Source organism: Lampetra fluviatilis, unplaced genomic scaffold (assembly GCF_964198595.1).
Source record: "Lampetra fluviatilis unplaced genomic scaffold, kcLamFluv1.1 SCAFFOLD_705, whole genome shotgun sequence".
NCBI classification, from domain to species: domain Eukaryota; kingdom Metazoa; phylum Chordata; class Hyperoartia; order Petromyzontiformes; family Petromyzontidae; genus Lampetra; species Lampetra fluviatilis.
The window spans coordinates 5934-31344 of NW_027621619.1; the positions used below are offsets into that span (position 1 = coordinate 5934).

General features: G+C 58.6%; 1 protein-coding gene across 1 annotated transcript; it reads left to right on the forward strand.

The window, feature by feature from the left end:
* The first annotated feature begins 1020 nt into the window (after window positions 1–1020).
* LOC144955490 (S-adenosylmethionine synthase-like) lies at window positions 1021–23758 on the forward strand. Its single transcript, XM_078885692.1, has 8 exons — window positions 1021–1163; window positions 6114–6226; window positions 9568–9711; window positions 11349–11435; window positions 14322–14453; window positions 17940–18122; window positions 21683–21816; window positions 23578–23758. Exons 1-8 carry the CDS (start codon window positions 1061–1063, stop codon window positions 23678–23680), a joined length of 999 nt encoding a protein of 332 aa, XP_078741818.1. The 5' UTR covers window positions 1021–1060; the 3' UTR covers window positions 23681–23758.
* Window positions 23759–25411: the final 1653 nt, after the last annotated feature.

Here is a 25411-nt window from a genome sequence, read left to right on the forward strand (position 1 = left end):
ACTCACTCACTCACCACTCACCACTCACTCACCCACTCACTCACTCACCACTCACCACTCACTCACTCACCACTCACTCACCACTCACTCACCACTCACTCACTCACCCACTCACTCACTCCCTCACCACTCACTCACCACTCACTCACCACTCACTCACTCACTCACCCACTCACTCACCACTCACTCACCACTCACTCACTCACTCACCACTCACTCACCACTCACTCACTCACTCACCCACTCACTCACCACTCACTCACCACTCACTCACTCACCACTCACCACTCACTCACCCACTCACTCACTCACCACTCACCACTCACTCACCACTCACTCACTCACCCACTCACTCACTCCCTCACCACTCACTCACCACTCACTCACCACTCACTCACTCACCCACTCACTCACTCACCACTCACTCACCACTCACTCACCACTCACTCACCACCACACTCACCACTAAACTCACTTCCCCATGCTAATGTGCTGTATGATTTCCGCCCGCGTTGCTATTAGAATGCATAGCTAAGACCGGCATGGTGACTCCCCCATTCTAATGCGCTGTATGATTTATATTATGTGGCTACTAGATTACCTACCACAGATAGGTAATGACTCCCCTATGTTAATGTGCTGTATGATTTATAATATGTGGCTACTAGAATGTGTACCACAGATAGGTAATGGTGACCCCCTGCTCATGCGCTGTATGATTTATATTATATGTTGCTATTAGAATGTGTACCACAGATAGGTAATGACTCCTATATGCTAATGTGCTGTATGATTTCCACCCGCGTGGCTACTAGAATACATACCACAGATAGGTATGGCGACTCTCCCATGCTCATGTGCTGTATGATTTCCGCCCGCGTGGCTATTAGAATGCGTAGCTAAGACCGGCATGGTGACTCCCCCATTCTAATGCGTTGTATGATTTATATTATGTGGCTACTAGATTACCTACCACAGATAGGTATGGCGACTCTCCCATGCTAATGTGCTGTATGATTTTCTACCCGCGTGGCTATTAGAATGCGTAGCTAAGACCGGCATGGTGCTGCTGTGCGGGGAGATCACGTCGAATGCCGTGGTGGACTACCAGCGCGTGGTGAGGGACACGGTGAGGGGCATCGGCTACGACGACTCGTCCAAGGGTGAGCACACACTCACCCTCACCACGCTCACCACCACCACACTCACCCTCACCACACTCACTCACCACTCAGTCATTCACTCACTCACTCAGTGACTCACTCAGTGACTCACTCAGTGACTCACTCAGTGACTCACTCACTCACACACCACCACACTCACCCTCACCACCACCACACTCACTCACCACTCACTCATTCACTCAGTCATTCACTCACTCACTCAGTGACTCACTCAGTGACTCACTCACTCACACACCACCACACTCACCACCACCACCACCACACTCACTCACCACTCACTCATTCACTCACTCACTCACTCAGTGACTCACTCAGTGACTCACTCAGTGACTCACTCACTCACACACCACCACACTCACCACCACCACCACCACCACCACACTCACTCACCACTCACTCACTCACTCAGTGACTCACTCAGTGACTCACTCAGTGACTCACTCACTCACCCACCACCACACTCACCACCACCACCACCACACTCACTCACCACTCACTCACCACTCACTCATTCACTCACTCACTCAGTGACTCACTCAGTGACTCACTCAGTGACTCACTCACTCACACACCACCACACTCGCCACACCACCACCACACTCACTCACCACTCACTCATTCACTCACTCACTCAGTGACTCACTCAGTGACTCACTCAGTGACTCACTCACTCACCCACCACCACACTCACCACCACCACCACCACACTCACTCACCACTCACTCATTCACTCACTCACTCAGTGACTCACTCAGTGACTCACTCACTCACCCACCACCACACTCACCCTCACCACCACCACACTCACTCACCACTCACTCATTCACTCACTCACTCAGTGACTCACTCAGTGACTCACTCAGTGACTCACTCACTCACACACCACCACACTCACCACCACCACCACCACACTCACTCACCACTCACTCATTCACTCACTCACTCAGTGACTCACTCACTCACCACCACCACACTCACCACCACCAAACTCACCACCACCACACTCACCCTCACCACCACCACACTCACTCACCACTCACTCATTCACTCACTCACTCACTCAGTGACTCACTCAGTGACTCACTCACTCACACACCACCACACTCACCCTCACCACCACCACACTCACTCACCACTCACTCATTCACTCACTCACTCAGTGACTCACTCACTGACTCACTCAGTGACTCACTCACTCACACACCACCACACTCACCACACTCACCACCACACTCACTCACCACTCACTCATTCACTCACTCACTCAGTGACTCACTCAGTGACTCACTCAGTGACTCACTCAGTGACTCACTCACTCACACACCACCACACTCACCACCACCACCACACTCACCACCACGCTCACCACCACCACGCTCACCCTCACCACCACCACACTCACTCACACACCACCACACTCACTCACCACTCAGTCATTCACTCACTCACTCAGTGACTCACTCAGTGACTCACTCAGTGACTCACTCACTCACTCACCACCACACTCACCACCACACTCACCACACTCACCACCACCACACTCACCACCACCACACTCACCACCACCACACTCACCACCACCACCACCACACTCACTCACCACTCATTCACTCAGTGACTCACTCAGTGACTCACTCAGTGACTCACTCAGTGACTCACTCACTCACACACCACCACACTCACCCTCACCACCACCACACTCACTCACCACTCACTCACTCAGTGACTCACTCAGTGACTCACTCAGTGACTCACTCACTCACACACCACCACACTCACCCTCACCACCACCACACTCACTCACCACTCACTCACTCAGTGACTCACTCAGTGACTCACTCAGTGACTCACTCACTCACACACCACCACACTCACCACCACCACCACCACACTCACTCACCACTCACTCACCACTCACTCATTCACTCAGTGACTCACTCACTCACTCACCACTCACTCATTCACTCACTCACTCAGTGACTCACTCACTCACACACCACCACACTCACCCTCACCACCACCACACTCACTCACCACTCACTCACTCAGTGACTCACTCAGTGACTCACTCAGTGACTCACTCAGTGACTCACTCACACACCACCACACTCACCCTCACCACCACCACACTCACTCACCACTCACTCACCACTCACTCACTCAGTGACTCACTCAGTGACTCACTCAGTGACTCACTCACTCACACACCACCACACTCACCCTCACCACCACCACACTCACTCACCACTCACTCATTCACTCACTCACTCAGTGACTCACTCAGTGACTCACTCACTCACTCACCACCACACTCACCACCACCACACTCACTCACCACTCACTCATTCACTCACTCACTCAGTGACTCACTCAGTGACTCACTCAGTGACTCACTCACTCACACACCACCACACTCACCCTCACCACCACCACACTCACTCACCACTCACTCACTCAGTGACTCACTCAGTGACTCACTCAGTGACTCACTCACTCACACACCACCACACTCACCCTCACCACCACCACACTCACTCACCACTCACTCACTCACTCAGTGACTCACTCAGTGACTCACTCACTCACACACCACCACACTCACCACCACCACCACCACCACTCACTCACCACTCACTCATTCACTCACTCACTCAGTGACTCACTCAGTGACTCACTCACTCACACACCACCACACTCACCACCACCACCACCACCACCACACTCACTCACCACTCACTCACTCACTCAGTGACTCACTCAGTGACTCACTCAGTGACTCACTCACTCACACACCACCACACTCACCCTCACCACCACCACACTCACTCACCACTCACTCACTCAGTGACTCACTCAGTGACTCACTCAGTGACTCACTCAGTGACTCACTCAGTGACTCACTCACTCACACACCACCACACTCACCACCACCACCACCACACTCACTCACCACTCAACTCATTCACTCACTCACTCAGTGACTCACTCAGTGACTCACTCACTCACTCACCACCACACTCACCACCACCACCACCACACTCACTCACCACTCACTCATTCACTCACTCACTCAGTGACTCACTCAGTGACTCACTCACTCACACACCACCACACTCACCCTCACCACCACCACACTCACTCACCACTCACTCATTCACTCACTCACTCAGTGACTCACTCAGTGACTCACTCAGTGACTCACTCAGTGACTCACTCACTCACACACCACCACACTCACCACACTCACCACCACACTCACTCACCACTCACTCACTCAGTGACTCACTCACTCATTCACTCACTCAGTGACTCACTCAGTGACTCACTCAGTGACTCACTCACTCAGTGACTCACTCAGTGACTCACTCAGTGACTCACTCAGTGACTCACTCACTCACACACCACCACACTCACCCTCACCACCACCACACTCACTCACCACTCACTCACTCAGTGACTCACTCAGTGACTCACTCAGTGACTCACTCAGTGACTCACTCACTCACACACCACCACACCCACCACCACCACCACCACACTCACTCACCACTCACTCATTCACTCACTCACTCAGTGACTCACTCAGTGACTCACTCAGTGACTCACTCACTCACACACCACCACACTCACCACCACCACCACCACACTCACTCACCACTCACTCACTCAGTGACTCACTCAGTGACTCACTCAGTGACTCACTCACTCACACACCACCACACTCACCCTCACCACCACCACACTCACTCACCACTCACTCACTCAGTGACTCACTCAGTGACTCACTCAGTGACTCACTCACTCACACACCACCACACTCACCACCACCACCACCACCACACTCACTCACCACTCACTCACTCAGTGACTCACTCAGTGACTCACTCAGTGACTCACTCACTCACACACCACCACACTCACCCTCACCACCACCACACTCACTCACCACTCACTCATTCACTCACTCACTCAGTGACTCACTCACTCACCACCACCACACTCACCACCACCAAACTCACCACCACCACACTCACCACCACCACCACCACACTCACCACCACCACACTCACCACCACCACACTCACCACCACCACCACACTCACCACCACCACCACACTCACCACCACCACCACACTCACCACCACCACCACCACCACACTCACCACCACCACACTCACCACGCTCACCACCACCACCACCACCACACTCACCACCCCCACCACATTCACCACCACCATACTCACCACCACCACCACCACACTCACCACCACCACCACACTCACCACCACCACACTCACCACCACCACCACACTCACCACCACCACACTCACCACGCTCACCACCACCACCACCACCACACTCACCACCACCACCACATTCACCACCACCATACTCACCACCACCACCACCACACTCACCACCACCACCACACTCACCACCACCACACTCACCACCACACTCACCACCACCACCACACTCACCACCACCACCACACTCACCACCACCACCACACTCACCACCACCACCACACTCACCACCACCACCACACTCACCACCACCACCACCACCACACTCACCACCACCACACTCACCACGCTCACCACCACCACCACCACCACACTCACCACCACCACCACACTCACCACGCTCACCACCACCACACTCACCACACTCACCACCACCACCACCACACTCACCACCACCACCACACTCACCACCACCACACTCACCACCACACTCACCACCACCACCACACTCACCACCACCACCACACTCACCACCACCACCACCACACTCACCACCACCACCACACTCACCACCACACTCACCACCACCACCACACTCACCACCACCACACTCACCACCACCACCAGTAGTTGTTGACGTGGTTGTGGTTGTTGTTGTGGTTGTTGTTGTTGACTGCTGCAGGCTTTGACTACAAGACCTGCAATGTGCTGGTGGCGTTGGAGCAACAATCTCCCGACATCGCACTCGGAGTGCATCAACATCGCTCCGAGCTCGACATCGGAGCCGGAGATCAGGTGGGTGGGTGGGTGGGTGGGTGAGTGGGTGGGTGGGTGGGTGAGTGGGTGGGTGGGTGAGTGGGTGGGTGGGTGGGTGGGTGAGTGGGTGGGTGGGTGAGTGGGTGGGTGGGTGGGTGAGTGGGTGGGTGAGTGGGTGGGTGAGTGAGTGGGTGGGTGGGTGAGTTGGTGGGTGAGTGGGTGGGTGGGTGGGTGAGTGGGTGGGTGGGTGAGTGGGTGGGTGGGTGGGTGAGTGGGTGGGTGGGTGGGTGGGTGGGTGAGTGAGTGGGTGGGTGAGTGGGTGGGTGATGCACTCGGAGTGCATCAACATCGCTCCGAGCTCGACATCGGAGCCGGAGATCAGGTGGGTGGGTGGGTGGGTGGGTGAGTGGGTGGGTGGGTGGGTGAGTGGGTGGGTGGGTGAGTGGGTGGGTGGGTGGGTGGGTGAGTGGGTGGGTGGGTGAGTGGGTGGGTGGGTGGGTGAGTGGGTGGGTGAGTGGGTGGGTGAGTGAGTGGGTGGGTGGGTGAGTTGGTGGGTGAGTGGGTGGGTGGGTGGGTGAGTGGGTGGGTGGGTGGGTGAGTGGGTGGGTGGGTGAGTGGGTGGGTTAGTGAGTGGGTGGGTGAGTGGGTGAGTGAGTGGGTGAGTGAGTGGGTGGGTGAGTGGGTGGGTGGGTGGGTGGGTGGGTGGGTGAGTGGGTGGGTGGGTGAGTGGGTGGGTGGGTGAGTGGGTGGGTGAGTGGGTGGGTGGGTGGGTGAGTGGGTGGGTGAGTGGGTGGGTGGGTGAGTGGGTGGGTGAGTGAGTGGGTGGGTGGGTGAGTTGGTGGGTGAGTGGGTGGGTGGGTGGGTGAGTGGGTGGGTGGCTGAGTGGGTGGGTGGCTGAGTGGGTGGGTGGCTGAGTGGGTGGGTGAGTGGGTGGGTGGGTGGGTGGGTGGGTGGGTGAGTGGGTGGGTGGGTGAGTGGGTGGGTGGGTGAGTGGGTGGGTGGGTGAGTGGGTGGGTGGGTGAGTGGGTGGGTGAGTGGGTGGGTGGGTGGGTGAGTGAGTGGGTGGGTGAGTGAGTGGGTGGGTGGGTGAGTGGGTGAGTGGGTGAGTGGGTGGGTGGGTGATGCACTCGGAGTGCATCAACATCGCTCCGAGCTCGACATCGGAGCTGGAGATCAGGTGGGTGGGTGGGTGGGTGGGTGAGTGGGTGGGTGGGTGAGTGGGTGGGTGGGTGAGTGGGTGGGTGGGGTGAGTGGGTGGGTGGGTGGGGTGGGTGAGTGGGTGGGTGGGTGGGTGGGTGGGTGGGTGGGTGGGTGAGTGGGTGGGTTAGTGAGTGGGTGGGTGAGTGGGTGAGTGAGTGGGTGAGTGGGTGGGTGGGTGAGTGGGTGGGTGGGTGGGTGGGTGGGTGAGTGGGTGGGTGGGTGAGTGGGTGGGTGAGTGGGTGGGTGAGTGAGTGGGTGGGTGGGTGAGTTGGTGGGTGAGTGGGTGGGTGGGTGAGTGGGTGGGTGGCTGAGTGGGTGGGTGGCTGAGTGGGTGGGTGGCTGAGTGGGTGGGTAAGTGGGTGGGTGGGTGGGTGGGTGGGTGAGTGGGTGGGTGGGTGGGTGAGTGGGTGGGTGGGTGGGTGGGTGGGTGGGTGAGTGAGTGGGTGGGTGAGTGAGTGGGTGGGTGGGTGAGTGAGTGGGTGAGTGGGTGAGTGGGTGGGTGAGTGAGTGGGTGGGTGGGTGGGTGGGTGAGTGGGTGGGTGATGCACTCGGAGTGCATCAACATCGCTCCGAGCTCGACATCGGAGCTGGAGATCAGGTGGGTGGGTGGGTGAGTGGGTGAGTTGGTGGGTGGGTGGGTGAGTGGGTGAGTGGGTGAGTGGGTGAGTTGGTGGGTGAGTTGGTGGGTGAGTTGGTGGGTGAGTTGGTGGGTGAGTTGGTGGGTGAGTGGGTGAGTGGGTGGGTGGGTGAGTGGGTGGGTGAGTGGGTGGGTGGGTGAGTGGGTGGGTGGGTGGGTGGGTGGGTGGGTGATGCACTCGGAGTGCATCAACATCGCTCCGAGCTCGACATCGGAGCTGGAGATCAGGTGGGTGGGTGGGTGGGTGAGTGGGTGGGTGGGTGGGTGGGTGGGTGAGTGGGTGGGTGAGTGGGTGGGTGGGTGAGTGGGTGGGTGGGTGAGTGGGTGGGTGGGTGGGTGGGTGAGTGGGTGGGTGGGTGGGTGAGTGGGTGGGTGGGTGGGTGAGTGGGTGGGTGAGTGAGTGGGTGGGTGGGTGAGTGGGTGGGTGGGTGAGTGAGTGGGTGGGTGGGTGAGTGGGTGGGTGGGTGAGTGAGTGGGTGAGTGGGTGGGTGGGTGGGTGGGTGGGTGAGTGGGTGAGTGGGTGGGTGATGCACTCGGAGTGCATCAACATCGCTCCGAGCTCGACATCGGAGCTGGAGATCAGGTGGGTGGGTGGGTGGGTGAGTGGGTGGGTGGGTGGGTGAGTGGGTGGGTGGGTGGGTGAGTGGGTGGGTGGGTGGGTGAGTGGGTGGGTGGGTGGGTGAGTGGGTGAGTGGGTGGGTGAGTGGGTGAGTGGGTGGGTGGGTGGGTGGGTGAGTGGGTGGGTGGGTGGGTGGGTGAGTGGGTGGGTGGGTGGGTGGGTGAGTGGGTGGGTGGGTGGGTGAGTGGGTGGGTGAGTGGGTGGGTGGGTGGGTGGGTGATGCACTCGGAGTGCATCAACATCGCTCCGAGCTCGACATCGGAGCTGGAGATCAGGTGGGTGGGTGGGTGAGTGGGTGGGTGAGTGGGTGGGTGGGTGGGTGAGTGGGTTGGTGGGTGGGTGGGTGGGTGGGTGGGTGAGTGGGTGGGTGATGCACTCGGAGTGCATCAACATCGCTCCGAGCTCGACATCGGAGCTGGAGATCAGGTGGGTGGGTGGGTGGGTGAGTGGGTGAGTGGGTGGGTGGGTGAGTGGGTGGGTGGGTGAGTGGGTGGGTGGGTGAGTGAGTGGGTGGGTGGGTGAGTGGGTGGGTGGGGTGGGTGGGTGGGTGGGTGGGTGAGTGGGTGGGTGATGCACTCAGTGCATCAACATCGCTCCGAGCTCGACATCGGAGCTGGAGATCAGGTGGGTGGGTGAGTGGGTGGGTGGGTGGGTGGGTGGGTGAGTGGGTGGGTGGGTGGGTGGGTGAGTGAGTGGGTGGGTGGGTGAGTGGGTGGGTGGGTGGGTGAGTGGGTGGGTGGGTGAGTGGGTGGGTGAGTGAGTGAGTGGGTGGGTGAGTGAGTGAGTGAGTGATTGAGTGAGTGGGTGGGTGAGTGGGTGAGTGGGTGGGTGAGTGAGTGATTGAGTGGGTGAGCGGGTGAGCGGGTGAGTGGGAGCTGGTGAGCGTTCTCTGCCCCCCCCCCCCCCCCCCCCCCCCCCCCCCAGGGCTTGATGTTTGGCTACGCTACGGACGAGACTGAGGAGCTGATGCCGCTGACCGTGTCACTGGCTCACTCGCTCAACGCTCGCATGGCTCAGCTACGCAGGGATGGCTCCCTACCCTGGCTCCGTCCAGACTCCAAGACTCAGGTGAGTGAGTGAGTCACTGAGTGAGTGAGTGAGTCACTGAGTGAGTCGCTGAGTGAGTGAGTGAGTGACTGAGTGACGCATGGCTCAGCTACGCAGGGATGGCTCCCTACCCTGGCTCCGTCCAGACTCCAAGACTCAGGTGAGGTGAGTGAGTCACTGAGTGAGTGAGTGAGTCACTGAGTGAGTCGCTGAGTGAGTGAGTGAGTGACTGAGTGACGCATGGCTCAGCTACGCAGGGATGGCTCCCTACCCTGGCTCCGTCCAGACTCCAAGACTCAGGTGAGTGAGTGAGTCACTGAGTGAGTGAGTGAGTCACTGAGTGAGTCGCTGAGTGAGTGAGTGAGTGAGTGACTGAGTGACGCATGGCTCAGCTACGCAGGGATGGCTCCCTACCCTGGCTCCGTCCAGACTCCAAGACTCAGGTGAGTGAGTGAGTCACTGAGTGAGTGAGTGAGTCACTGAGTGAGTCGCTGAGTGAGTGAGTGAGTGACGCATGGCTCAGCTACGCAGGGATGGCTCCCTACCCTGGCTCCGTCCAGACTCCAAGACTCAGGTGAGTGAGTGAGTGAGTGACTTAGTGAGTCAGTGAGTGAGTGAGTGGGTGAGTGGGTGAGTGACTGAGTGAGTGAGTGAGTGGGTGAGTCACTGAGTGAGTGAGTCACTGAGTGAGTCGCTGAGTGAGTGAGTGAGTGACTGAGTGACGCATGGCTCAGCTACGCAGGGATGGCTCCCTACCCTGGCTCCGTCCAGACTCCAAGACTCAGGTGAGTGAGTAAGTGAGTGACTTAGTGATGTGAGTCACTGAGTGAGTGAGTGAGTCACTGAGTGAGTCGCTGAGTGAGTGAGTGAGTGACTGAGTGACGCATGGCTCAGCTACGCAGGGATGGCTTGCTGGCCTGGCTCCGTCCAGACTCCAAGACTCAGGTGAGTGAGTGAGTGAGTCACTGAGTGAGTGAGTGAGTGGGTGAGTGAGTCACTGACTGAGTGACTGACTGACTGAGTGAGTCACTGATTGACTGAGTGAGTGAGTGACTGAGTGACGCATGGCTCAACTATGCAGAGACGGCTCCCTACCCTGGCTCCATCCAGACTCAAAGACTCAGGTGAGTGAGTGACTGAGTGAGTGACTGAGTGAGTGACTGACTGACTGAGTGAGTGACTGACTGAGTGACTCACTGACTCACTGAGTGAGTGAGTGACTGACTGAGTGACTGAGTGAGTGACTGACTGACTGACTGAGTGAGTGACTGAGTGACTGTGACTGTGTGACTGACTGAGTGACTGACTGAGTGACTGAGTGACTGTGTGACTGTGTGACTGACTGAGTGACTGACTGAGTGACTGAGTGAGTGACTGAGTGAGTGACTGTGTGACTGACTGAGTGACTGACTGAGTGACTGAGTGACTGACTGAGTGACTGACTGAGTGACTGAGTGACTGACTGAGTGACTGAGTGAGTGACTGAGTGAGTGACTGAGTGAGTGAGTGAGTGAGTGACTGACTGAGTGACTGACTGAGTGACTGACTGAGTGACTGAGTGACTGACTGAGTGACTGAGTGAGTGACTGACTGACTGACTGACTGAGTGACTGAGTGAGTGAGTGACTGAGTGACTGACTGACTGACTGAGTGTGCAGGTGACTGTGCAGTACCGTCAGGAGTGTGGGGCCGTGGTGCCCGTCCGAGTGCACACCCTCGTCATCTCTGTGCAACACGACGAGAAGGTGACCACCACCACAACAACCACAACTACCACCACTACCACAACTACCACCACCACAACAATTACAACTACAACCACCACAACAACTACCACCACAACCACAACCACCACCACCATCACCACCATCACCATCACCACCACAACCACCACCACAACCACCACAACTACCACCACCACAACAACAACAACTACCACCACAACCACCACAACCACCACAACTACCACAACAACTACCACCATCACCACCACAACAACCACAACCACCACCACTACCACAACAACAATTACAACTACAACCACCACAACAACTACAATTACCACCACAACAACCACCACAACCACCACAACTACCACAACAACTACAATTACCACCACAACAACTACCACAACCACAACAACTACCACAACTACCACAACAACTACAATTACCACCACAACCACCACCACAACCACAACCACCACCACAACCACCACCACAACCACCACAACTACCACCACAACCACAACCACCACAACCACAACCACCACCACAACCACAACCACCACCACCACTACCACAACCACCACCACAACCACAACCACCACAACCACCACCACTACCACAACCACAACCACCACCACAACCACCACAACTACCACCACCACCACCACAACTACCACAACTACCACAACTACCACCACAACAACCACAACCACCACCACTACCACAACCACCACAACCACCACAACCACCACAACCACCACAACCATCACAACCACCACAACCACCACCACCACAACTACCACAACTACCACCACAACAACTACCACAACAACAATTACAACTACCATCATCACCATCATCACCACCATCACCACCACCACCATCATCACCATCACCACCACCACCACCATCATCACCATCACAACTACCACCACAACAACCACCACAACTACCACAACAACTACCACAACAACTACCACAACAACCACAACCACCATCATCACCATCACCACAACCACAACCATCACCACCATCACCATCATCACCATCACCACCACCACCATCACCACCATCACCACCATCACCACCTCCATCACCACCATCACCACCACCATCACCACCATCACCATCATCACCATCATCACCATCACCACCATCACCACCACCATCACCACCATCACCACCACCACCATCACTACCACCACCATCACCACCATCACCATCACCACCATCACCACCACCACCATCACCACCACCACCACCACCACCATCACCACCACCACCATCACCACCACCATCACCACCACCACCATCACCACCACCACCATCACCACCATCACCACCACCACCATCACCACCACAACCACCACCACCACCATCACCACCATCACCATCACCACCATCACCACCACCACCATCACCACCACCACCATCACCACCACCATCACCACCATCATCATCACTACCACCACAACCACCATCACCACCATCACCATCACCACCACCACCATCACCATCACCACCATCACCACAACCACCACCACCACCACCACAACCACCACCACCACCATCACCACCATCACCACCACCATCACCACCATCACCATCACCACCATCACCACCACCACCATCACCACCACCACCATCACCACCACCATCACCACCATCATCATCACTACCACCACAACCACCATCACCACCATCACCACCATCACCATCACCACCACCACCATCACCATCACCACCATCACCACCACCACCACCATCACCACCACCATCACCACCATCACCACCACCATCACCACCACCACCATCACCACCATCATCATCACCACCATCACCACCACCATCACCACCACCACCATCACCACCATCATCATCACCACCATCACTATCACCACCATCATCATCACCACCATCATCATCATCACCACCATCACCACCACCATCACCACCACCACCATCACCACCATCATCATCACCACAACCACCACCACCACCATCACCACCACCACCATCACCACCACCACCATCACCACCATCACCATCACCACCATCACCACCACCACCATCACCACCATCACCACCACCACCACCATCACCATCACCACAACCACCACCACCATCACCATCACCACAACCACCACCATCACCACCATCACCACCATCACCACCATCACCATCACCACCATCACCACCATCACCACCACCACCATCACCACCATCACCACCACCACCACCATCATCACCACCATCACCATCACCACCACCACCACCATCACCACCATCACCACCATCACCATCACCACCATCACCATCATCACCACCATCACCACCATCACCACCATCACCACCATCACCACCACCACCACCATCACCATCACCACCACCACCACCATCACCACCACCACCATCACCACCATCACCACCACCACCATCACCACCATCACCACCACCACCATCACCACCATCACCACCATCACCACCACCATCACCATCACCACCATCACCACCATCACCACCACCATCACCACCATCACCACCACCACCATCACCACCATCACCACCATCACCACCATCACCACCATCACCACCACCATCACCACCACCATCACCACCACCATCACCACCATCACCACCATCACCACCATCACCACCACCATCACCACCATCACCACCACCATCATCACCACCATCACCACCACCACCATCACCATCACCATCATCACCACCATCACCACCACCATCACCACCACCACCATCACCATCACCATCATCACCACCATCACCATCACCACCATCACCACCATCATCACCACCATCACCACCACCATCACCATCACCATCATCACCACCATCCCCACCATCACCACCACCATCACCACGTTCTCTCCACTGCTGCAGGTTTCTCTGGAGGAGATGCGTGAGGCTCTGATGGAGCGAGTGGTGAGGTCCGTCGTTCCGGAGCGCTACCTCGACGCCGACACCGTGTGCCACCTCCAGCCCAGCGGTCGATTCGTCATCGGTGGGCCGCAGGTTAGGAGAGATGCTCAACCACTCGCTCACCCACTCGCTCACCCACTCGCTCACCCACTCGCTCACCCACTCGCTCACCAACTTGCTCACCACTCACTCACTCATTCAGTCACTCACCCACTCGCTCACCCACTCGCTCACCCACTCGCTCACCCACTCGCTCACCAACTCGCTCACCCACTCGCTCACCCACTCGCTCACCAACTTGCTCACCACTCACTCACTCATTCAGTCACTCACCCACTCGCTCACCCACTCGCTCACCCACTCGCTCACCCACTCGCTCACCAACTCGCTCACCAACTCGCTCACCAACTCGCTCACCAACTCGCTCACCAACTCGCTCACCAACTCGCTCACCAACTCGCTCACCAACTCGCTCACCAACTCGCTCACCAACTCGCTCACCAACTCGCTCACCAACTCGCTCACCAACTCGCTCACCAACTCGCTCACCAACTCGCTCACCAACTCGCTCACCCACTCGCTCACCCACTCGCTCACCCACTCGCTCACCCACTCGCTCACCCACTCGCTCACCAACTCGCTCACCAACTCGCTCACCAACTCGCTCACCAACTCGCTCACCAACTCGCTCACCAACTCGCTCACCAACTCGCTCACCAACTCGCTCACCAACTCGCTCACCCACTCGCTCACCCACTCGCTCACCCACTCGCTCACCCACTCGCTCACCCACTCGCTCACCCACTCGCTCACCCACTCGCTCACCAACTCGCTCACCAACTCGCTCACCCACTCGCTCACCAACTCGCTCACCAACTCGCTCACCAACTCGCTCACCCACTCGCTCACCAACTCGCTCACCAACTCGCTCACCAACTCGCTCACCAACTCGCTCACCAACTCGCTCACCAACTCGCTCACCCACTCGCTCACCAACTCGCTCACCCACTCGCTCACCCACTCGCTCACCAACTCGCTCACCAACTCGCTCACCAACTCGCTCACCAACTCGCTCACCAACTCGCTCACCAACTTGCTCACCACTCAGTCGCTCGCTCGCTCGCTCACTCAGTCACTCACTCAGTCACTCAGTTACTCAGTCACTCACCAACTCGCTCACCAACTCGCTCACCAACTCGCTCACCAACTCGCTCACCAACTCGCTCACCAACTCACCAACTCGCTCACCAACTCGCTCACCAACCCGCTCACCAACTCACCAACTCGCTCACCAACTCGCTCACCACTCAGTCGCTCGCTCGCTCACTCACTCAGTCACTCAGACACTCACTCACTCAGTCACTCACTCACTCATTCAGTCACTCAGTCACTCTCCCACTCACTCACTCAACAACTCACTCACTCACTCAGCCACTCACTCACCAACTCACTCACCAACTCGCTCACCAACTCGCTCACCAACTCGCTCACCAACTTACCAACTCACCACTCGCTCACTCGCTCATTCACTCAGTCACCCACCCACCACTCACCCACCAACTCACTCAGCCACTCACTCACCTACTCAATCACTTACTCACCCACCCACTCACCCTCCTACCCACCCACTCACCCACCCACCCACTCACTCACCCACCCACCCACCCATCCCACCACCCACTCACTCACTCACCCACTCACCCACCCACTCACCCTCCTATCCACCCACTCACCCACCCACCCACCTACTCACCCACCCACTCACCCACCCACTCACCCACCCACTCATTCACTCACCCACCCACTCACCCACTCACCCACTCACCCACCCACTCACCCACCCACTCATTCACTCACCCACCCACTCACCCACTCACCCACTCACTCACTCACTCACCCACCCACCCACTCACCCACCCACTCATTCACTCACTCACCCACCCACTCACCCACCCATCCACCCACCCACCCACCCACCCACTCACTCACTCACTCACCCACCCACCCACTCACCCACCCACCCACTCACCCACCCACTCACCCACCCACTCATTCACTCACCCACCCACTCACCCACTCACCCACTCACCCACCCATTCACCCACCCACTCACCCACCCACTCACCCACCCACTCACCCACCCACTCACCCACCCACTCATTCACTCACCCACCCACCCACTCACTCACCCACTCAATCATCAACTCACTCACTCTCCCACCCACCCACTCTCCCACCCACCCACTCACCCACTCACCCACTCACCCACTCACCCACTCTCTCACTCACCCACTCACCCACCCACCCACTCACCCACCCACTCACCCACCCACTCACCCACCCACTCACCCACCCACTCACCCACTCTCTCACTCACCCACCCACCCACTCACTCACCCACCCACCCACTCACCCACTCTCTCACTCACTCACTCACCCACCCACCCACTCACCCACTCACTCACCCACCCACCCACCCACCGACTCACCCACCCACCCACTCACTCACCCACCCACCCACTCTCTCACTCACCCACCCACCCACTCACCCACTCACCCACTCTCTCACTCACCCACCCACCCACCCACTCACCCACTCACCCACCCACCCACTCACCCACTCACCCACTCTCTCACTCACCCACCCACCCACTCACTCACCCACCCACCCACTCACCCACTCACCCACCCACCCACTCACCCACTCACCCACCCACCCACTCACCCACTCACCCACTCTCTCACTCACCCACCCACCCACCCACTCACCCACTCACCCACTCTCTCACTCACCCACCCACCCACCCACTCACCCACTCACCCACCCACCCACTCACCCACTCACCCACTCTCTCACTCACCCACCCACCCACTCACTCACCCACCCACCCACTCACCCACTCACCCACTCTCTCACTCACCCACCCACCCACTCACTCACCCACCCACCCACTCACCCACTCACCCACCCACCCACTCACCCACTCACCCACCCACCCACTCACCCACTCACCCACTCTCTCACTCACCCACCCACCCACCCACTCACCCACTCACCCACCCACCCACTCACCCACTCACCCACTCTCTCACTCACCCACCCACCCACTCACTCACCCACCCACCCACTCACCCACTCACCCACCCACCCACTCACCCACTCACCCACCCACCCACTCACCCACTCACCCACTCTCTCACTCACCCACCCACCCACCCACTCACCCACTCACCCACTCTCTCACTCACCCACCCACCCACCCACTCACCCACTCACCCACCCACCCACTCACCCACTCACCCACTCTCTCACTCACCCACCCACCCACTCACTCACCCACCCACCCACTCACCCACTCACCCACCCACCCACTCACCCACTCACCCACTCTCTCACTCACCCACCCACTCACTCACCCACTCACCCACCCACCCACCCACTCACTCACCCACCCACCCACTCACTCACCCACCCACCCACTCTCTCACTCACTCACTCACCCACTCACCCACCCACCCACCCACTCACTCACCCACCCACCCACCCCCCCCCCCACTCTCCCCCCCCCCCCCCCTCAGGGCGACGCGGGGTTGACGGGCCGCAAGGTGATCGTGGACACGTACGGGGGGTGGGGCGCTCATGGCGGTGGAGCTTTCTCCGGCAAAGACTTCTCCAAAGTGGACCGTTCAGCGGCGTACGCGGCGCGCTGGGTGGCCAAGTCTCTAGTCACCGCTGGCTTGTGTCGTAGGGTGCTGGTACAGGTGGGTGGGTGGGTGGGTGAGTGAGTGGGTGGGTGAGTGAGTGGGTGGGTGGGTGAGTGGGTGGGTGAGTGGGTGGGTGGGTGGGTGGGTGAGTGAGTGGGTGGGTGGGTGGGTGAGTGAGTGGGTGGGTAGGTGAGTAGGCGGGTGGATGGGTGGGTGGGTGAGTGGGTGGGTGGGTGGGTGGGTGAGTGGGTGGGTGGGTGGGTGGGTGGGTGGGTGGGTGGGTGAGTGAGTGGGTGGGTGGGTGAGTGAGTGGGTGGGTGGGTGGGTAGGTGGGTGAGTGAGTGAGTGGGTGGGTGGGTGGGTGGGTGGGTGAGTGGGTGGGTGAGTGGGTGGGTGAGTGAGTGGGTGGGTAGGTGGGTGAGTGAGTGGGTGGGTGGGTGAGTGAGTGGGTGGGTAGGTGAGTAGGCGGGTGGATGGGTGGGTGGGTGAGTGGGTGGGTGGGTGGGTGAGTGGGTGGGTGGGTGGGTGGGTGGGTGGGTGAGTGAGTGGGTGGGTGGGTGGGTAGGTGGGTGAGTGAGTGAGTGAGTGGGTAGGTGAGTAGGCGGGTGGATGGGTGGGTGGGTGAGTGGGTGGGTGGGTGGGTGGGTGGGTGAGTGAGTGAGTGGGTGGGTGGGTGAGTGGGTGGGTGAGTGGGTGGGTGAGTGAGTGGGTGGGTAGGTGGGTGGGTGAGTGAGTGGGTGGGTAGGTGAGTAGGCGGGTGGATGGGTGGGTGGGTGAGTGGGTGGGTGGGTGGGTGGGTGAGTGGGTGGGTGGGTGGGTGGGTGGGTGGGTGAGTGGGTGGGTGGGTGGGTAGGTGGGTGAGTGAGTGGGTGGGTGGGTGAGTGGGTGGGTGAGTGGGTGAGTGGGTGGGTGAGTGGGTGAGTGGGTGGGTGGGTGAGTGGGTGGGTGAGTGGGTGGGTGGGTGAGTGGGTGGGTGAGTGGGTGAGTGGGTGGGTGAGTGGGTGAGTGGGTGGGTGGGTGAGTGGGTGGGTGGGTGAGTGGCTGAGTGGGTGGGTGAGTGGGTGGGTGGGTGAGTGGGTGGGTGGGTGAGTGGGTGGGTGGGTGAGTGAATGGGTGGGTGGGTGAGTGAATGGGTGAGTGGGTGGGTGAGTGGGTGGGTGAGTGGGTGAGTGGGTGGGTGAGTGGGTGGGTGGGTGGGTGAGTGGGTGGATGAGTGGGTGGGTGGGTGGGTGAGTGGGTGGGTGAGTGGGTGGGTGAGTGGGTGAGTGGGTGGGTGGGTGAGTGGGTGGGTGGGTGAGTGGGTGAGTGGGTGGGTGAGTGGGTGAGTGAGTGAGTGGGTGAGTGGGTGGGTGAGTGGGTGGGTGGGTGGGTGGGTGAGTGAGTGAGTGAGTGGGTGGGTGGGTGGGTGAGTGGGTGGGTGGGTGGGTGGGTGGGTGAGTGGGTGGGTGAGTGGGTGGGTGGGTGGGTGAGTGGGTGGGTGGGTGAGTGGGTGGGTGGGTGGGTGAGTGGGTAGGTGGGTGGGTGGGTGGGTGAGTGAGCGAGGTGGTGGGTGGGTGGGTGGGTGGGTGGGTGGGGTGGGTGAGTGGGTGGGTGGGTGAGTGAGTGGGTGGGTGAGTGAGTGGGTGGGTGAGTGGGTGGGTGGGTGAGTGGGTGAGTGGGTGAGTTGGTGGGTGAGTGGGTGGGTGGGTGGGTGAGTGAGTGGGTGGGTGAGTGAGTGAGTGGGTGGGTGGGTGAGTGGGTGGGTGGGTGAGTGGGTGGGTGGGTGGGTGGGTGGGTGGGTGGGTGAGTGAGTGGGTGGGTGGGTGAGTGGGTGGGTGGGTGGGTGGGTGAGTGAGCGAGGTGGTGGGTGGGTGAGTGGGTGGGTGGGTGGGTGGGTGGGTGAGTGAGGTGGTGGGTGGGTGAGTGGGTGGGTGGGTGAGTGGGTGAGTAGGTGGGTGGGTGGGTGAGTGGTGGGGTGGGTGGGTGAGTGGGTGGGTGGTGAGGTGGGTGGGTGGGTGAGTGGGTGGGTGGGTGAGTGGGTGGGTGGGTGAGTGGGTGGGTGGGTGGGTGGGTGAGTGGGTGGGTGAGTGGGTGGGTGAGTGGGTGGGTGAGTGGGTGAGTGGGTGGGTGAGTGGGTGGGTGGGTGGCTGAGTGGGTGAGTGAGTGAGTGGGTGAGTGGGTGGGTGGGTGGGTGAGTGAGTGGGTGGGTGAGTGGGTGAGTGAGTGAGTGGGTGAGTGGGTGGGTGGGTGGGTGAGTGAGTGGGTGGGTGGGTGGTGGGTGAGTGGGTGGGTGAGTGAGTGAGTGGGTGAGTGGGTGGTGGGGTGGGTGAGTGAGTGGGTGGCTGAGTGGGTGAGTGGGTGGGTGGGTGGGTGAGTGAGTGGGTGGGTGAGTGGGTGAGTGAGTGAGTGGGTGAGTGGGTGGGTGGGTGGGTGAGTGAGTGGGTGGGTGGGTGGTGGGTGAGTGGGTGGGTGAGTGAGTGAGTGGGTGAGTGGGTGGTGGGGTGGGTGAGTGAGTGGGTGGCTGAGTGGGTGAGTGAGTGAGTGGGTGAGTGGGTGGGTGGGTGGGTGGGTGAGTGAGTGGGTGGGTGAGTGGGTGAGTGAGTGAGTGGGTGAGTGGGTGGGTGGGTGGGTGAGTGAGTGGGTGGGTGGGTGGTGGGTGAGTGGGTGGGTGAGTGAGTGAGTGGGTGAGTGGGTGGTGGGGTGGGTGAGTGAGTGGGTGGCTGAGTGGGTGAGTGAGTGAGTGGGTGAGTGGGTGAGTGGGTGGGTGGGTGAGTGGGTGGGTGGGTGAGTGAGTGGGTGGGTGAGTGAGTGAGTGAGTGGGTGAGTGGGTGGGTGGGTGGGTGGGTGAGTGGTGGGGTGTGTGGGTGAGTGAGTGAGTGAGTGAGTGAGTGGGTGGGTGAATGAGTGAGTGAGTGGGTGGGTGAGTGGGTGGGTGAGTGAGTGGGTGGGTGAGTGGGTGTGTGGGTGAGTGGGTGAGTGAGTGAGTGGGTGAGTGGGTGAGTGAGTGGGTGGGTGGGTGAGTGGGTGGGTGGGTGGGTGCGTGGGTGGGTGGGTGAGTGGGTGGGTGAGTGAGTGAGTGGGTGGGTGGGTGAGTGAGTGGGTGGGTGAGTGGGTGAGTGGGTGCGTGGGTGAGTGGGTGCGTGGGTGGGTGGGTGAGTGGGTGAGTGAGTGAGTGGGTGGGTGGGTGAGTGGGTGGGTGGGTGCGTGGGTGGGTGGGTGAGTGGGTGAGTGAGTGAGTGGGTGGGTGGGTGAGTGAGTGGGTGGGTGAGTGGGTGGGTGGGTGAGTGGGTGGGTGGGTGCGTGGGTGGGTGGGTGAGTGGGTGAGTGAGTGAGTGGGTGGGTGGGTGAGTGAGTGGGTGGGTGAGTGGGTGAGTGGGTGCGTGGGTGAGTGGGTGCGTGGGTGGGTGAGTGGGTGGGTGAGTGGGTGAGTGGGTGGGTGAGTGGGTGGGTGGGTGGGTGGGTGAGTGAGTGAGGTGGTGGGTGGGTGGGTGGGTGGGTGAGTGAGTGAGTGGGTGAGTGAGTGGGTGAGTGAGTGGGTGAGTGGGTGGGTGAGTGAGTGAGTGAGTGATTGAGTGGGTGAGTGGGTGGGTGGGTGAGTGAGTGAGTGGGTGAGTGAGTGAGTAACCTGTGATTGACAGGTGGCGTACGCGATTGGAGTGAGTCACCCGCTGTCCATCTCTATTTTCCACTACGGGACGTCTCAACGCTCGGAGCTGGAGCTGCTGCAGATTGTCAACGCAAACTTTGACCTGCGACCCGGTGTCATCGTGAGGTGACTGTGTGTGTGTGTCACTGTGTGTGTCACTGTGTGTGTGTCACTGTGTGTGTGTCTCTGTGTGTGTCACTGTGTGTGTGTGTCACTGTGTGTGTGTGTCACTGTGTGTGTGTCACTGTGTGTGTCACTGTGTGTGTGTGTCACTGTGTGTGTGTGTGTGTCACTGTGTGTGTGTCACTGTGTGTGTCACTGTGTGTGTGTGTGTGTCACTGTGTGTGTCACTGTGTGTGTCACTGTGTGTGTGTCACTGTACGTGTCACTCTGTGTGTGTGTGTGTCACTGTGTGGGTGTGTCACTGTGTGTGTGTCACTGTGTGGGTGTGTGTGTGTGAGTCACTGTGTGTGTGTGTCACTGTGTGTGTGTGTCACTGTGTGTGTGTGTCACTGTGTGTGTGTGTCACTGTGTGTGTGTGTCACTGTGTGTGTGTGTCACTGTGTGTGTGTGTGTCTCTGTGTGTGTGTGTCACTGTGTGTGTGTCACTGTGTGTGTGTGTCACTGTGTGTGTGTGTGTGTCACTCTGTGTGTGTGTGTGTGTCACTGTGTGTGTGTGTCACTGTGTGTGTGTGTCACTCTGTGTGTGTGTGTGTGTCACTGTGTGTGTGTGTCACTGTGTGTGTGTGTCACTGTGTGTGTGTGTGTCACTGTGTGTGTGTGTGTCACTGTGTGTGTGTGTGTCACTGTGTGTGTGTGTGTCAGTGTGTGTGTGTCTGTGTCACAGTGTGTGTGTCTGTGTCACAGTGTGTGTGTCTGTGTCACAGTGTGTGTGTCTGTGTCACTGTGTGTGTGTGTCTGTGTCACTGTGTGTTAGTGTGTGTGTCACTGTGTGTTAGTGTGTGTGTCACTGTGTCACTGTGTTAGTGTGTGTGTCACTGTGTGTTAGTGTGTGTGTGTGTCACTGTGTTAGTGTGTGTGTGTGTGTCACTGTGTTAGTGTGTGTGTGTGTCACTGTGTGTTAGTGTGTGTGTGTGTCACTGTGTGTTAGTGTGTGTGTCACTGTGTCACTGTGTGTTAGTGTGTGTGTGTGTCACTGTGTGTTAGTGTGTGTGTGTGTCACTGTGTTAGTGTGTGTGTGTGTCACTGTGTGTTAGTGTGTGTGTGTGTCACTGTGTTAGTGTGTGTGTGTGTCACTGTGTGTTAGTGTGTGTGTGTGTCACTGTGTGTTAGTGTGTGTGTGTGTCACTGTGTGTTAGTGTGTGTGTGTGTCACTGTGTGTTAGTGTGTGTGTGTGTCACTGTGTGTTAGTGTGTGTGTGTGTCACTGTGTGTTAGTGTGTGTGTGTGTCACTGTGTGTTAGTGTGTGTGTGTGTCACTGTGTGTTAGTGTGTGTGTGTGTCACTGTGTGTTAGTGTGTGTGTGTGTCACTGTGTGTTAGTGTGTGTGTGTGTCACTGTGTGTTAGTGTGTGTGTGTGTCACTGTGTGTCACTGTGTGTGTGTGTGTGTGTGTGTCACTGTGTGTCACTGTGTGTGTGTGTCACTGTGTGTGTGTGTCACTGTGTGTGTGTGTCACTGTGTGTGTGTGTCACTGTGTGTGTGTGTCACTGTGTGTGTGTGTCACTGTGTGTGTGTGTCACTGTGTGTGTGTGTGTCACTGTGTGTGTGTGTGTCACTGTGTGTGTGTGTCACTGTGTGTGTGTGTCACTGTGTGTGTGTGTGTCACTGTGTGTGTGTGTCACTGTGTGTGTGTGTCACTGTGTGTGTGTGTCACTGTGTGTGTGTGTGTGTCACTGTGTGTGTGTGTTGTTGTGTTGGTGATGCAGAGATTTGGATCTGAAGCGGCCCATCTACCAGAGCACCGCTTGCTACGGACACTTCGGACGCTCCGAATTCCCCTGGGAGCAGGCCAAGAAGCTGAAGTTTTAAATCTGGAGACACGGGGAGACGCAGGGAGACACGGGGAGACACTGGGAGGCACAGGGAGACGCTGGGAGACACTGAGAGACACTGGGAGACACTGGGAGACACTGGGAGACACTGGGAGACACTGGGAGACACTGGGAGACACTGGGAGACACTGGGAGACACTGGGAGACACGGGGAGACACGGGGAGACACTGGGAGACACGGGGAGACACTGGGAGACGCTGGGAGACACGGGGAGACACTGAGAGACACGGGGAGACACGGGGAGACACTGGGAGACACGGGGAGACACTGGGAGACGCTGGGAGACACGGGGAGACACTGAGAGACACTGAGAGACACGGGGAGACACTGGGAGACACGGGGAGACACGGGGAGACGCTGGGAGACGCTGGGAGACACTGGGAGACACGGGGAGACACTGGGAGACACGGGGAGACACAGGGAGACGCGGGGAGACGCGGGGAGACGCGGGGAGACACGGGGAGACACTGGGAGACACGGGGAGACACTGAGAGACACGGGGAGACACTGGGAGACACTGGGAGACACGGGGAGACACGGGGAGACACTGGGAGACACGGGGAGACACGGGGAGACACTGGGAGACACGGGGAGACACTGGGAGACACGGGGAGACACGGGGAGACGCGGGGAGACGCTGGGAGACGCTGGGAGACGCTGGGAGACACGGGGAGACACTGGGAGACACTGGGAGACACTGGGAGACACGGGGAGACACGGGGAGACACGGGGAGACACGGGGAGACACGGGGAGACACGGGGAGACACTGGGAGACACTGGGAGACACTGAGAGACACTGGGAGACACTGGGAGACACTGGGAGACACTGGGAGACACTGGGAGACACTGGGAGACACTGGGAGACACGGGGAGACACGGGGAGACACGGGGAGACACGGGGAGACACTGGGAGACACTGGGAGACACGGTATATAAAGTTTAGATCTCGCTTACCCACGCACTCACCCACGCACTCACCCACTCACCCACTCACTCGCCCGCTCACTCGCTCACCCACCCACTCACCCACTCACTACTCCGGCGTGATACAGAAAAGCCGGCTATACCCTCGCGATCGCAAACACCCACCCACTCACTCACCCGCTCACCCACCCACTCACCCACGCACTCACTCACCCACTCACTCACCCACGCACTCACTCACTCACCCACTCACTCACTCACCCACTCACCCACTCACTCACTCACTCACCCACTCACTCGCCCACTTCACTACTCCGGCGTGATACAGAAAAGCCGGTCAAACTCCATGTGAAACACCCTCACACACTCGCTCACTGAAAGCACTTTACACCACTACTCACCCACTCACTCACCCACTCACTCACCCACTCACCCACTCACTCACCCACTCACTCACTCACCTACTCACTCACTCACCCACTCTCACCCACTCACCTACTCACTCACCCACTCACTCACCCACTCACCTACTCACTCACCCACTCACTCACCTACTCACTCACCCACTCACTCACTCACCTACTCACTCACCCACTCACTCACCCACTCACTCACCCACTCACTCACCCACTCACTCACCCACTCACTCACCCACTCACTCACCCACTCACTCACCCACTCACTCACCCACTCACCTACTCACTCACCCACTCACTCACCTACTCACCCACTCACTCACCCACTCACTCACTCACCCACTCACTCACTCACCCACCTACCCA